Source organism: Pomacea canaliculata, linkage group LG12 (assembly GCF_003073045.1).
Source record: "Pomacea canaliculata isolate SZHN2017 linkage group LG12, ASM307304v1, whole genome shotgun sequence".
Taxonomy (NCBI): domain Eukaryota; kingdom Metazoa; phylum Mollusca; class Gastropoda; order Architaenioglossa; family Ampullariidae; genus Pomacea; species Pomacea canaliculata.
In genome coordinates, this window is record NC_037601.1 from 6,548,816 (window position 1) to 6,564,628 (window position 15,813).

Genomic DNA, 15,813 nt, shown 5'->3' on the forward strand with positions numbered 1-15,813 from the left:
GTGTCGTCTACCTCCTGACTTTGTACCCGCCCCATTGCAATCTCTTGAGGCGCACAATACATGGTCAACGCCTAGCAGTCTGTTAAATAATCGTGAATTACGAGTAAGTCAGCTGACTGCTTCACGTTCAGCATCCAGTTATCACATAACGTCTAGCCACGTGCCTGACCCTAAAGTCTGCGGAAGGCGAGGCTGTGACCTGTCATCGCAGATGGGGCGGGCAGCAAGTCGCCAAGGATGCATTTTCTTGCGTCACCTGACACTTGGCTTGTCGCAAGAGAAGAGATAGGACTGCGCTTCAGCGGTACGAGAAGTCTGGTGGATCTTCGCCACGTGAAGGTGGAGCACGAGTGTATTTCTATCTTCAGATGCTCGCCGTTTTCGTTTGGAGCCCTGTTATTTTCACGAATTACACGTGTGCCTCGCGAATATCAAAATTTCCGGGAGCTATTCCTTAAAATGTATCACCATCTTTTATGTCGTTGCTCAAAGATTCACAAGACTGATGACGGAGGTAAGTTCACAGTAAAAGCGACAGGAGCACCAGCAGAAGTGGCGGATGTCTGTAAGAGTGCCGACATCTCGGGCAACACGATACACAAAGCGCGGCATGGGTTTGTCTTGGAAATAAGAAAAACTGACGAAAAAAAAAAAAAAGGGGGAAAGCAAAGACTATTTTACAAGAGTTCTTGTGGCTAGTCTACCGTGCTGAGCAACATGTCAGCCAGGAAGTTTGTTGTGCTAGTGTTGGTGGTGTTTGCCAAGGCGCAGGATGGATACACGGTCAACGACGACATCAACACGTCCACAGCCGTGGACAATACGCAGGTGAGTCGGTCGCCTGCGCCCAGACATTCTGTAACAAGATTCAAGATTCAACTATAGGTTTCTTGCAGGCAAAATTGAACAATAGCAGCTGATACACAGATAAATATGAAAAAGTAAACAAGTTACAAACAACCCAGTACTCGCGATGTTGAAAAATTATGATGTCCACGCTGCTGTTTGCAGACCACGACGAACCTCTTTTCTACGAACTGAATTCCGAAGACGATTTTCCCTCGTTTGGTCCCCGAAGCTTCGTCTTTTGGACTGGCAACGCAGAGGAGGAGGGCAGAGGAGGACCTCCTGGTAGGTAGGTGAGGAAGACTTGGTCACGTGAGACTGGTAAACGTTACGTGACGTTTAATAACGTCAAATGTGTGCTCGTAATGGAAACCTGTTTGTTGTTGTTGTTGTTTACCCGTAGGGACTGTGGACTCGAACGACGAGATTTTCAGTGAATGCGTCATGGAGAGTAACCCTTGCGACCAGGTGTGTTACCTGATTGGTCTGGACACCACGATCTGCGACTGCCACCCTGGGTATGCTTTGCTCCCCGACGGCCAGACGTGCAGAGGTGCGTCGATAAGGGGGGAAATCTTACAATCATTGAGCGATGAACTTCAGAGACATTTAAAAACAAATAAAAGTAAAAATAATAATTGTAATAATGGTTAGGTCCTCTTACATTGCCAACCATTGCTTTCCTTTTGTTGGTCTGTACGAACTGCTGTTGCCGAGACAGTTGCTGATCTCAGTGTCCAGCAATGACCACGTGCCTGACTTTGTGATTTTTGCAGACGTGGATGAATGTGACCTGAGCTTTTGTGGAGAACACGGTACGTGCACAAACACCCTGGGTAGCTTTGCGTGCACCTGCCACCCTGGATTTCTACCTGGCCGTGGTGGCATTTGTGTCGGTAGGTCCTTGTCTCTGACGAAGCTTACTAACGAACTTTCACTTACTGCCAAAGCCCTATCTCTCTCTCTCTGCCTATATGGATAAGGAAGAACTATTGGAAACGGGATGTGGGCAACGTATGATTGAAATAAGATTGTTAGCATTATGATTTTCTGTAGGGACTAGCTCCCTTAGCCTTTATTTTTCCCAAGATTTCCCACAAGGCAGCGGGGCTATTTTCACTTGATTAGTGTTGGTAGGGTTTGGAGGGGTGACATTCCCCTAGCAAGCTCACGCGAGGAACTAATAAAAAATAAAAAAACTTAAGGGACTTAGATAAAGATTTTCTACTTTTGTGACCCTTCTTAACCATGCTCAAAGTCAGCTGTACCCAACACCAAGTAAAGCAAAAATAGGGGGTTACTTTACGGATTGTATCTGTTTTTTGTTGTTTTAATGTGGGTTGTGACCTCTGACCTCTTTGAGAAGATTTTGACGAATGCGCGGACCCAGAAGTGTGCCCTGGCCCAGCGCAGTGCACTAACCTGGAGGGCTCGTACAGGTGTGACTGTCCACCCGGATATGCCTACGTCATCAACCAGTGTCAAGGTAACAGAGGAGATGATGCCTCATTCTCAGAGCTTTATGAAAATAAGTGGCAATACCGCTGGGTTAAAAATGTGGCATTGTAGTTTTTAATATTTCATTTGATAGTGATCTATACATACGAATTACATGTAGAAGTTTGAAGATTATTTGAACATGCCATCATCGCTATCAACATCGTCACCGCGTTGACATTGCAGATGAAGACGAGTGTCTGATGGAGGTGTGTGGAGAACACAGCTACTGCAACAACACCCTGGGCAGCTACACATGCAGTTGCGAGACCGGCTATACCCCGGCCCCCAACGGCTCATGCGTGGGTATGTACAGGGTATATAGTTTACGGGTAGAGGGCGTGGTAATCTTGAGTACACGCAAAAGTCTGTAAATAAAATATAAGAGATGTACACATGTGAAGAAGGTAATCTGGTGTGTGCAGGCCCTTCTTAGCCCCATCCTCACCCCAAGGCATAGGGTATGTAAAGTCTATCGGTCACTATATTATTACCTGATAAGGTGTATGTGAAATATGGTGCAGGTAATAATAGGTTTGAGATGAAATCATTGTTGCAGGTAAGTCCGTCTCATTCTTTACTACCTCTTTCGATGAACTGTGTCTGAAATGCTATAGGGTAATGTCTTTAGAATGTGTCTTTTATAATATCTTAGAAGAAAACCCAATTTTTTTTTCCCAAAACTCTGCATCGGATGTGACCTGTGACCTCTATGCTAAGATGTTGACGAATGCGGTGACCCGGAAGTGTGTCCAGGCCCAGGGCAGTGCACTAACCTCGAGGGCTCCTACAGGTGTGACTGTCCAGCCGGTTATGCACACGGTATTAATGGGTGTCAAGGTAACAGTTAAACCAACTTCCTTCACAGTGCTTTGTGGAATGAGATTTATTGTAAACTGAAAAGTGTGTAGGGGCGTTTTAAGAAGCAAATATAAATTAACACTAATTAATTTGACAATGAATTATGAATGACATGTTTGAACATTATTAATAACAAGAATCAAGTCGCACGCACAAAGATTTTTAAGAACAGTAAAACGATCGATCGGACATCATCGTCGTCGTCGTCGTCGTCGTCGTCATCACCACTGATTTTATGTTGCAGATGAGGACGAGTGTATGATGGCGGTGTGTGGGGAGCACAGCTACTGCAACAACACGGTGGGCAGTTACACATGTACCTGTGAGACTGGCTATACCCTGGACCCCAGCGGCTCATGCGTGGGTGAGTAAGGTGTAGGCAGAGTGGGTAGTAATATTGTGTACAAGACCATACAGACAAAAATATATATTCACATATGCTCTCTCTCTCACACACACACATACAATTTTTTTTATTATTTCATTAAAGCAGATTGTTTCTGAGATTTCAGTAAAATTGTTAACGTTCCTTACACCTTTAGACCTCAACGAGTGTGAAGGAGACCGAGCCTCATGCAGCCAGCAGTGCGTGAACCTGCCAGGTCACTTCCGGTGCGAGTGCTTGCCAGGCTTTCGTCTTTCATCCGACAACATCACCTGCATTGGTAGTACAGCTAGCAATAAATGCAGATGAAAAGGAATCTGATCTATTAAAAGTCGAATTAGCCCGTTATCTCCCAAATTATTTTTGGCTTTATTTTGTTTCCGTTGTAAAAATTGTGCTACATGTATTTGGATTCACCGGAACATTCCCCGGAGCACTTAAAAAGTTTTCTTTTTTTTTTAAAAAAAATTTTGCTTATGTAGATATAGCCTGTCCTCTAAATATGACTGGGAAGACTTGAGATAAAAGAACCTGTAAATAGCTGTCTTAAAGAGAAGAATCCAGGCACGAAGCTTCGATCAGAAGTGGCTGTGACATCTGCAAGACCGGATACAATAATTTTACAATAATAATACAAGCATAAGCATTGTGATGGAACGGGGATGGGGCGTCTGTGGAATGGGCCTCACTCGCCCTTAGGGGAAAGGGGTTCTGAATCAGACACCGTCCGTTCCAAAACCGACTGACAGTCGCTGCGTGCGCAAAAACACAACTGACAAGACAGTTGCACAAACAATTATAATTACAAAGAAATTTAACAAGCAAACTACAAGTCTCCAGATACACTATTATCAGGTCACAAAATCTAAGAAAGTCTGTCCAAAACCACCCCCGAAGAGCCCAGGCACGAAGCTTCGATCATAAGTGGCTCTGACATCTGCAAGACCGGAATACAATAATTTTACAATAATAATACAAGCATAAGCATCAAGAATGAAATGTGAATCGACAGTTACTGAAATTTATGTACAGATGTCGATGAGTGTCTCCTTGGCTACGGTGGGTGCCAGCAGAGATGCAACAACCTTCTGGGGACCTACTACTGCAGTTGTCATCAGGGGTACCGACTGAGTATCGACGGCGTTTCTTGCTTAGGTAATAATGGTGATAATGTATCAGCTTACCAACACAAGCTCGCAGCTCTGTCCGTCCTTCTGTTTTATTTGTTTGTTTATTTGTCTCTGTGTCTGCCAGGCTTTCTCAATTTTTCTGCCCGTCGACTATGCCTATCATACATTTGAAGGTTTGTATTTGCATTCTCAAAGAACATTGTTGCTGCCTATATTTCTCTCATTTTGTTGTCAGATATATCTTTTTTGTTTCTCTCATTTTATCACATTTCTCTTTCTCTTTCTTCCACACAGATATAGACGAGTGCTTGCAGAACCAGGGTGGCTGTGAGCACACTTGTACCAACACTGTAGGTGGGTTTGTCTGCTCCTGTCCGCCGCATCTATCTCTGTCGCCTGACAACCGAACATGCCAAGGTGAAAAATGTGGAAACTGTGTTCGCGCGCGCGCATGTGTGTATACGTGCGTGTTACTGTGGCTGCGTGTATGTTTGCGCACGTGTGTGCGTGTGTGTGCGTGCGTGCGTGTGCAACTGTCTGAGCAGGTAAGCCGTCAGTCTGAGACTTTTGGCTCAGCTAGCTTTATAAGACATGATATACTCCAAACATAATTATGCCCAAAGACCAGATTCGAAAACCTTTGGCCTTGTTATCAGGCTCCATCCTCTCACTTTCAGACACACGGTTATTTTCTCCATGGCGTGGGAGAATAATGGCAGTTTTGTTTGTTTGTCTTATCCATTTTCTGTTTTTGTAAGGTGCTGGGGTTTCCAGATGTGAGCAGCAGAACGGCGGCTGTCAACAGGTGTGCGTCACGTTACCTGAGGGAGGCTACAGGTGTGACTGTCATGCCGGCTACCAGATACAGTCAGACCACGCGACTTGCGAAGGTACACACGCCTCTGATTTTATTTACCTTCTTTTATAAACAACCATCAACGAAAGTGTGGACAAGTTTGCGCTGGAGGGATTTGTTGTTCCCCTCTCCCAGTAGTTCCTTTGAAAAGAACCAAGCTCTTTGTCGCTTCTGCTTATGCAGACAGGTTTCCAGTCTTCATCAGCCACCCAAGTTGCCAGACAGTCAACCAAACTCAATGCTGTTATGAATTACAAACGTGTATCAGGAAATAGTGATGTGACTGCTGCTATTACTACTATTGCTACAAATAATAAACTACCTTTTCCTCAGAAAGGAAGCTCACGGGTACTACCACAGTTATCTACGTAGTTTGTAATGCGGAATGCTAACAGATGGTTTAACTTCGCAGATGACCATTAACAATCAAGTTGCGCAATCTAACATCCTGAATAAGTCAATGTCTAGCTGGTAGCATTTTTTTCAAATGAGTGGGTAAAGCTCAGACCAAGGTACCCGGATCTTGGCAGATATACTCCTTTCGTTCTCAACACACCCACGAACATTATCATGCACGAAAAAGAAAGGTCAAAATCATGACATCATGTTTGTACCCAAAAACCTAATTAAAATATGATCCCAGTTCTCCCACTAACTGAGGCATTCACAGTGTGTGCGTACCCATGTACAATCATGACGTCCGTGTTCGTGACCACTTCATGTGCAAGACAACTGTCGGAGAGGCTTCATTTTAGAGCAGAAGTCACCTCCCTCAATCTCACCTGTCTGATGACAGATGTGGACGAGTGTGCACATGCCAACGGTGGGTGCCACCAGCGTTGTCTCAACAGTCCCGGAAGCTACCACTGCGCATGCGAGGAAGGTTACTCCTTAAGGCGTGACGGCGATGGGCTTGTTACTTGCGAAGGTCAGTGGGATGCTTTTCTCCACTTAGTTTTCTTGCTTACTTAAAAACAAATTTTGAAAATCATTAATGTCTAAAAGCATAACAACAGTAAGTGAAACCAAGCGAAACCGAATATAGCGATATAACAATAGTTTTAAGATGCTGGGGAAACCCTAGCCCAAAAGGTGGGAAATCGCAGCCCAAGGAAGATAACCTAAACACAATTTGCCTGCGTCACCTTCTAAACGCTGGCATGACTTCCCTCCCTTTATTAGCTACTCCAGCGCAGTTTGTTCACAGTTTGTTCACAGCGACCGTTGCAATGCAGGTAACGTGCTACACGCCTGCACACACTCAGTAGAAGTGTCAAAAGATAGGATAAATAATTAAAAGAAGCTGAACTGGTTTCTTCTTCACTTGGCATTGTATCCTGAATGACCCAGGTCTGGACTTGCTCCTGGCGAGCGTTAGAAAGTGGACACAGGGCAGGTCTCAATACACTCTGTTCAGCCTTGCTTCCCTTTGTTCTACGTGAGACGAGAGCAGGAAACTAACATTTTAACGGTCATCACCGCATCGTCTGCTTGTTGCAGCTACCTGCGACCCTCCGTGTCGTAACAACGGGCGGTGTGCTGCACCTGGACTGTGTGTCTGCCCACCTGGGTACCCGGGTTCTGACTGTTCTCGTAAGAATTTTTCTAAAGGTCTTTTTACGTTAAAGGTCTTTGTCTGAGATTTTGATCTCAATATACATGCATGCAAAAAGAGTCGTAAATTTTTAAATGGCTTTTGCAAGGATCTTAACTGTATACCTGACAAAAGTAATTCATGAATAAAAATGCTGAACAAAGCAGGAGAGGATATGCACGTGGACTAGAGAAAAAGACGATAAAGTGATGCTGCTAGTGTATAAGTCACCTTCTATTTAGATAAAGTCAAATCGAAATTTAGCAAATGTTTGATCATTTATTCGGCCCTGTGTATACAAAAAGCAATGTTATTGGTCTCCTAGCGTTGTGCACCCCGCCTTGTGTCCACGGGGGCGCGTGTATTCGTCACAATGTGTGCAGCTGTGCAGAAGGCTGGAGCGGCCTAGGCTGCAGGGAAGGTAATAATCACATATAATAATAATAATAATAATAATAATAATAATAATAATAAAGGATTTGTAAAGCGCATTTCCCCCTCTCGGAGGCGAGCTCGATGCGCTTCACAAGAGATCAGGGGCAGTGGGGACAGACCGAGTGATGTAGTCGTCACCATCAAAGAAGCACAACAAACAGACACTGGGTTAGCAATACAAGAACACGGAGGAAAAGAAAGACAACAGGATGGACTAGTGCGTGCGTGCCTGTGTGTGTGTGTGTAATATATATTATATATCTCAGTCTAGTGATGCTTATCGGTCTGTATCTCGAAACGACGTTGGGTGGAGCGGAAGTGTTACTAAGATTTGGGAAACACGAAGTCGAACTTTGTCGACCGCTCGTAACTCAGGAAACAGTAGGAACCGCAGGAAGAGCTGGCGAAATTAAATTCTCCGTGCACGGAATGAACCTTCCTTAGCTCCGCCATTTAAAGATTTTTCTTTTTTTCTTTTCCTGCCATGCTTGCCCTCCGTTGCTATGGCTGCAAACACACAGGGGAACTAGTTTCGCTGACTCCAGTTGCACTTTTATATTTAGGAGTGTTCGGCATCGTGTGTGATCGTAACAGGCCAAGCTTATCTTAAAACAACCGCCCATCCATAGCTTCGTTCCACCTTGGGGCCAGGTGCACACGTCATCACTAGGCGACAAGTTGATGGCTAACGGGAAGCAGTCAGCTAAAACTCCGCTAAAAATAAATATTTTAGCTATGGGTTCGCCTCCCAGCCTATGGCCAGCGAGCTTTGTGCACCTGGCCCCTAGTGGCTGTTGCTGTTGTTGTTGTTGTTGTCTGTAAGGAGTTGTGGTCACCGTGTTGCAGCCAACTGCGCTCCAGGATGCCGTAACGGAGGCCGGTGCATCGCGCCCAACACGTGCCAGTGCGCGGATGGCTATGACGGCGCCAGGTGTGAAGCAGGTAACGTCTTGCCAGTCTATCAATGACCTACACCCTTCTTGCCAGACCACTCCGTTCTTGTCTCGTCTTGCCAGCTTTCTGTCTACCTCCTTCCTGCCATTGCGCCTTTCTTAGACCTCCGTTTTGCCCACGCACCGCTTCTTTCTCCTAAAGTCCATTTGCCTCTCGACACTTAAACTGCTGTAACATTTTATTTTGAATTTTCTTGTCTTTAATTTCAATCATCATTTGCTGACTCGGGGTTTGTTCTTCGCTGTTAGTCTCGGCGAACCTAAACAATAAATGTGACTAAACCGGAAGCTTTGTACACACCAGCCTCGTTTCAGTAGTTAACTGGGAAAAAAATTGTCCCAGCAGTCCAGCAATACAAGTTCGTCGTCCACTCACCCACACCTTACAAGCATGCGTACGTTTATGTTGTGTCTTCTAACATCAACAGCTACCTGTACCCCGCCCTGTGAACATGGAGGGCGCTGCGTGCGACCCAACGTCTGCGCATGTCGACCGACCTACATTGGGCCTCACTGTGGTCTCCGCTCGGCCGTGACGGCAGGTATATGGGTGGCAATGGGGGAGATCGATACGAAAGGCAGTGGTCGCCGGGTGGTGGTTGGTAGTGGTGGTGGTGGTTGGCTTTCAGTTTTATGCCGAGCTTTAAATGTTCTCGTGGCCAGCAGCGTTTTATACAGGAAGACTTTCTTCTGGAACCATCTCACATCGATTCCACATCAGATCTGTTTTTCCTGATTGTGTGTTGCTGTTGTTGTGTTGTTGCTGCTGCTGTTGCTGTTGCATCTGTTCTTGCTGTTTTGTTGATCGCACTACAGGGTAGCTTTTAGCGAAAGTCTGACAACCTTTTGAAAAGTTCGCAGGTGCTTCAGGCTCGTTCTGAAATAAAAGTCGATTAAACACAAAGGTGATCCAGGGTCTGATTCTTAGTATTAGTAAGTGATTAGAGTGATATTCCTGTGGCTGCTAGCTGGGGATTACACTTCTGTGTTTTCATTCTGTTGTCCTGATCTCTGCCTGTGTTCCGATCGCTGGATCTGCTTTCTACCTTCATCCTTCCTGTCAGCAGGTGGATATTTGTGGATATTTCTCCAGCATATCGCCGCCTCATGTTCTGTTGTTTCAGATCTTGGCTCTCTCCGTCTTTGTGTTTGAATTTTGTTTTGGATTGTGACTCAATATTTCTTTAACGCGTACTTCATTATTTCTCCTCCCTTCCTTCTTGCGATTATCTATCCTGGCTGCTGACAAAGTGTGTTTAGCCTTCTCGTGGAGACAATGTGCAAGGAATTCCGAAGACATGGCTTAAGTTGAAAAGTGAGAGCTCTTCGCTTGTGAGTGCTGTCTGATCCTTTTCTCATCACGAACCACTTTCTACTCGGTGTGCTTCCTAGTTAGGACAATGGGTTACACATTCTTTGGTAGCGTGTTTGTGCACCTGACTGTTGGTAGTCACGATTCTTTATTTTTGTTTGTCTCTAAACATCGAGTGCCCTCTGTCACAGACGGGAGGAGCTGTCAGCCGCCATGTGTCAACGGCGGTCAGTGTGTCCTCGGTCGCTGTCGTTGTCCAGCAGGATTTCTGGGCCAGTCCTGCGAGCAAGGTGTGTCATCATCATCATCATCATCATCATCCCCCCGCATCAATCATCCATCATCATCCATCATCGATCATTAATCATCATTAATCATCAATCATCATATCATCATCAGACACTGAGATAAAGGTTTACCTTGCCTGGCAGTGAGCTTAATTAGCTAGCAGAAGAGTGGTAAGAGTAGACGCCTTCAATAACAAAACACGAGAGATGGGTGGGTATGGGGAAGAGATATAGAGAATATGTCAAAACTGGAAAAAGCCCGTGTTCACCCAAATTTATACCAGCGTAAAAATCTTCTGTAATTTTTCTTTTTAGCTGTTGAACCCGAATGTCGCCCACGATGTTCAAACGGTGGTACCTGTCTCCATGGTAACACGTGCCAGTGTCCGGAGGGCACTAGCGGCCATCGTTGCCAGCAAAGGTTTGTGGGTATTCTTGTGTAGTATGGACAAGCGAGTTCCAGAAGTTCCTATGACAAATCTCTTTTTCGGAAAGTCTGTTCGACCTACGTTTCCATTCCCCACCTGAAAGGTTTGGTCGTGATTTGAATGGTGATAATGGAAATGATACAACTCTTCCTGCCATTGAGCACAAGAAAACAAATTCTTCTTTTAGTGATTTCCAAGAAGATATAAGTACCTTCGCTACTCTCTCTAATCTGTGTATTTCACCACTTAACCAAGAGAATGTGGTTATGATTGACATTGAACACGTCTGTCTTTCTATACTTTGTAAAAGACTCTGATTGCTTGGCTAATGTAATTAAGAATTTTGAAGGAAAGAAGCTAGCAGGAGGTCCTATAAATGACACTAGGCTGGCTTTGCTTGCTGTCTGCAGCCACTGTCGCTTAGTGACCTATACACAGTCACTAAGACAAGGCGTGCGGAGGCCGGTGACGGAGGCCTACAACATTCCCTGTGGTCGGTTTGGCTGGCAAACATGCACTGCGTACAGGTAATTCATTACATTCCATATATGGACATAGCTTAATTACATTAATAGGATATCTCAGCAGCATCAATAATTTCCGCAAAAGCAGGGGCCCGTGGCATAGTACTGTCGCGAAAATCTTGTATAATTTATATTTCAATTAAACCAATAGGTTATGTTTAGAAAGAAGGTTCTACCGTCCAGTTGTTAACTAAGTCATGTCCTGACAGTGTTTTATTTTATGACAGGATCGTCCAACGTTTCGTATACACCACGGCCTTCAGAGTCGGCTACAGGCGGAAGTGTCCACCATTTGACGATTGACGTCACTTCCTTCGACTAACCGGGCTATAGTCATGTGACTTTTCTTCATTTAATCACTCTTACTAACAGTGTCATCACGTTTATGTTTTTTTTTTCTCATGTAACATTCTGATTTCCAACGTATTGTTTACGTGTGCGGTAGTTGCGTGCAAAATGAAAGTGATGAGCGATGAAGTTTTTCACCAAACCAGCGTTTTACTGCTTGTAGCTTGCGTATTTGCGATGACAGACACGAACAATACTACTGTCACACAGCACATAGACATGTGCACGTTTATATTGTAAAACAATTTCTGCAGGGAAATACACAGCAATGATCCCTTTTGCTTCCAAAGACAGCAGGAATGTTCTGCTCAGGTCGTTACAAATGTCAGGCATCATCGTCGTGGTCATGTGACGCGGTTTCACTATTATGTGTACTCAAAGTTATTGTCCTAACAATAGATTGGATAAATAATGAGTTCAGGTAATAACACTTGTAAAGCTTTAGTCTATTTTAAATTTATGAAAGAGCACAAACAGTATTTACCACAAGTGACACGCGCGCACACTCACAGACCACACATAGGTCAGAGAGAACATAACCATTGAATCGCTGAACATTTTTTTTCAAACGAATTATAATAAAAAATAATCTGCAAGTAACTAGTAAATAAAAGCTACAGATGCTTGTTATTAACTGTATGATCGAGAAGCATGTCTCATAAATGCGTGCACGGACGCGCTGACACAATGACACCCTCAGCAGGCAAGCAGGCGCACTCTCAGACACACACGACATCAACCACACACAAGCTCGCTTCTTTTGAACTATTATCTTGGGCACTCAGCCTGTGATCGCAGGAAGGTCACTTCATCCTCGGGGAGCTCGCAAGTCGGGGGAGAAGGGCAGGTCTTTGAGGCTGATGGGTGCTGGCGGTCCCAGGAGGACCAGCCAAGGATTGGAATCGCGCCATTGCTCCCCCTTCCCCCTTACCTCCACGTGGCGCTAGTCTTGGGACGGCTGCATGGGTACCTCGCACTGCCACCTACCCTGTCTAGCGAGTGTCACGGGTCGAAGCCTGCTGCCACAATGTATCAAACATTCGTAAACAGTTCGGAGGTTAACGGATGTTGTCATGATGGTCACAGCGATTCACAGGATGGCAAGGAAAAGCTTCGAGCTGCTTACACTGAAGACACACAGCTGAAGGTTTGCAAGATAAGGCTTATAATAGATGGTAATAAGGCTTATAATAGATGGTAATAAGGCTTATAATAGATGGTAATAAGGCTCATAATAGATGGTAATAAGGCTCATAATAGATTGTAAATAAGGCTTATAACGGATGATAGTTAAAAATAAGTATTACAGAACATACAGCTTATAGTTGGCAGAAAACAAGGTATGCAGCTGATGGTGAAAATAATGTTTCCAGCTGATGGTAGATAATATAACTGATAGCTTAATTAAGAAAATAAGACTCTAGCTGAAGCTTAAAAAAAATAAGGCTTACATCGACGAAAAATTCCAAACTGTGTCTCATCTCGAGAGACGACAAAATTAACGGACACTTTTTTTCTCTGTGAGTATTCATGGTTCTTTTAATACAAATCAAAGAAAAAATCAAGAAAAAAATAATGATTAAAAATATGCAGGTGTGAAAGGTGAACACTTTGTCATTTCCGGTGAAAGCCCTACAACTGACTGCTCATTTGCAGTCTCTTTGGGGATGAATCCCAGTTTGTCCACAGCCACGCGCGTGGACTCAATACGAACACACTGCGCATGTCAACACATATCGCCCTTTTCCTCGCAGAAAGATAATGTTTTATTATGTATTATAAAATGTTATTGCGAAGAACAAATTTGTTTTCCACGCGTAAACCTGCTGGATGGGATTGATTTTTCTGAGTTGATGCCAACTGAAGGTGTTGCGACTGGTCTCCGGTTCTCGTGCGTGCTGCACGGATTGGTTGCGCAGAGAACTGGTCTGACGGATTCGGCCTGCAAGCCCCTTGTTGTATTGTCGTCGTCTTCTTCGAAAGCTTTTTGCAGCCAACCGATAAAATTTGCCAGAGCCAGTCCACACTCTCAGATCAATAAATAATTTTCGTTATGGCCAGGTGTCTTTTGTTGTCCGCCGTGCGCTCCTCATTTTGCTGGGGTAGCGTTGGGGTGAGCACTCCTTTCAACTCCAACACAGAAAGTATTTTCGCCTGGTGGTAATTGCCATGGATCGACTCCCCCTTCCCGTGATGGTGTCCAAGGCTGTCGCTATGCCAGCAGGCTTTGAGAGCCTGACAGCCTCGTCTGCCTTCTATAAAACATTGTCGTTGTCTTCCCTTTCAAATCCCAGCCAATAATTGGACCGAGCTCTACAGAGCTAATAATGCAAAAATCTCTGGTTTTGTTGACGCCATTGTTAAAGCTGGAGGGAGCAAAATCGCCATTGATTTGGTTTTAGCATCAGATACCTGCGCTGCCTTCACGGTCTGGGGTCCACGGTGACGCAGGACGTCTGGGCGGTGTCTGGCATTCACAGACCAGCGAGTGACCTTTTGATCTCACCCAGCATGCACAACGTAGGCTTTAATACGTGTTAATCTTTTTTTTTTCGTTTAAATGAATGCTGGACTAAATGTCGTCCTTGATAATGTCGATGACAGTCAGCCATTGTGAGATGGTTCAGTTCAGATCAGACTGCATTCTGGAAAATCACAAAAAAATAAATAAATAAAAATGAAAATAAAAAAATAAATAAAAAATAAATAAAGAGAATTGATAGGACTAAATTACAGTTTCTGATGGTCCGACGGTCAGTATACATTCTTTAAGAAATACACGTGCATAAAACAGACCTGAACCATAAGCCTTACAATTTTCAGTGATTTATGTGACAGGCGTTTTACCACTGCAAGACAACATCGTAAAACAGCAAAAGGGACACGACAGCTTTTACACCATTGCTGGAAACCTGCCGGTGCGAAAACAGGAGAAATGGTCCAAAAATAGAAGTACAAGGCAGACCCACGTGACATCAGCGTCACGTGTCAAGTGCATGTTACACTTCCTTCCCCATGTATCAGGTGTGTTACACTTCCACAGGTACCAAGAGGTGTCAAAGTTTCACAAGTACCAGGTGTGTGTAGTAGTTCCACAAAACAAGACTTATTGTTGATATTAGATGAGGCGGGAAGCGAATTACCTTTTCAAATAATATAAACACCAGGGTTGTCCATGGGACATATTTTCTATCCCATCCCATCCCATGGCAATTTATGCCTGTCCCATCCCATCCCACGGGACGTTTCCCATGGGATTCCCATGGTAATAACAATCCTATGGACAACACTGAAAACCACTTTTCGGCTTTTGTTCTATAATTCCTGCTACTTCACATACAATAGATGATTCAGAGGAAAGATTTAAATCATTGATGAATGAAATAACAGTAAATTTATTTTGCAATATCCAGTATCGACTACCATAGGAAATACAAATGTGTGCTGTCCCATCCCATCCCATCCCATGGGACGTTTCCCATGGGATTCCCATGGGATTCCCATTCCTATGGACAACACTGATAAACACACTGAGCTCAATTCACCAAACAGAATTAGTTTTAATACACAAATTCCAGTGAGAGAGAGAGAGAGGGAGAGAAAGCGTAAAAATATTTTGTAGAAAATTTGAGACCTGACTTCATAACCAGACCAAAAACAAAAAAAAAAACAAAAAAAAACCCCAACAAAAAAACAAAACAAAAAGAAAACCCAACAAGAAACAAAAACGAAAATAAATTAAAAAAGAAATAATAGTTTTTGTGTTGATAATCTGGCCAGGGATAAAAAATGACTCCCAGATGACAAAAAAGGCAGAGAAAACAGGTTGTAGGTATAATTCAGTCGGTGTCCACGTGACTACCGTATTTTTGGATGATTGTGGAGGATGTTTGAAAAGCCACTTCGTGCGCCCCGTGGCCCAAGTATTTACTTGGCTGCACCCACGTGCATTATCACACCGCCGGAGCTGTTTGGACACAAGCTGCGGCAAGATGCATCACCGCCGCCATGCAAATGATCGTGCGTGCACGAGCCGTCCTCACGCGGAGCACGCGATGGGGCGTAGCCACACGCCACTCGGTCGTTGGCCACCAAATGTATAATCAGAGTAGATGATCGTGAAGGTCCGAAGAGAGCAAAAGACGGGAAGAGGGAGTCGAGAGAAAGAGGGAGAGATTCGGGAGTTGAATTAGCAAACGAAATAACAGCCTGAGAGTGCAAATGGGGCAGAATGTTGACGCATCTCAGGTGACGGGGGGGGCCTTGGTTCTCTTCATCCTTCAGGGTTCCGGTGGCGTTTGAATGTGCAGAGTGGTGGCAGTGACAAATGTCATCTGTCGGCCGTAAATCTGGCAGC

At 44.4% G+C, this 15,813-nt stretch overlaps 1 protein-coding gene across 4 annotated transcripts; it reads left to right on the plus strand.

The window, feature by feature from the left end:
• Positions 1-210: 210 nt before the first annotated feature.
• Positions 211-12,848, plus strand: LOC112576714 (latent-transforming growth factor beta-binding protein 4-like). 4 transcript variants are annotated; one of them, XM_025259380.1, is made up of 21 exons: positions 211-828; positions 1,012-1,135; positions 1,250-1,399; positions 1,623-1,742; positions 2,213-2,332; positions 2,530-2,649; positions 3,064-3,183; positions 3,449-3,568; positions 3,747-3,869; positions 4,622-4,744; positions 5,014-5,136; positions 5,478-5,609; positions 6,372-6,503; positions 7,076-7,168; positions 7,495-7,590; positions 8,451-8,546; positions 8,986-9,099; positions 10,061-10,159; positions 10,472-10,577; positions 10,995-11,111; positions 11,336-12,842. In XM_025259380.1, exons 3-21 carry the CDS (start codon positions 1,291-1,293, stop codon positions 11,409-11,411), a joined length of 2,139 nt encoding a protein of 712 aa, XP_025115165.1. In that variant the 5' UTR covers positions 211-828; positions 1,012-1,135; positions 1,250-1,290; the 3' UTR covers positions 11,412-12,842. The 4 variants fall into 4 exon arrangements, with proteins under 4 accessions (XP_025115165.1, XP_025115167.1, XP_025115164.1 ...); XM_025259379.1 differs by having other exon boundaries at positions 212-828; positions 1,012-1,131; positions 11,336-12,841; XM_025259382.1 differs by lacking the exon at positions 3,747-3,869 and having other exon boundaries at positions 1,012-1,131; positions 11,336-12,848.
• The last annotated feature ends 2,965 nt before the right edge of the window (positions 12,849-15,813 follow it).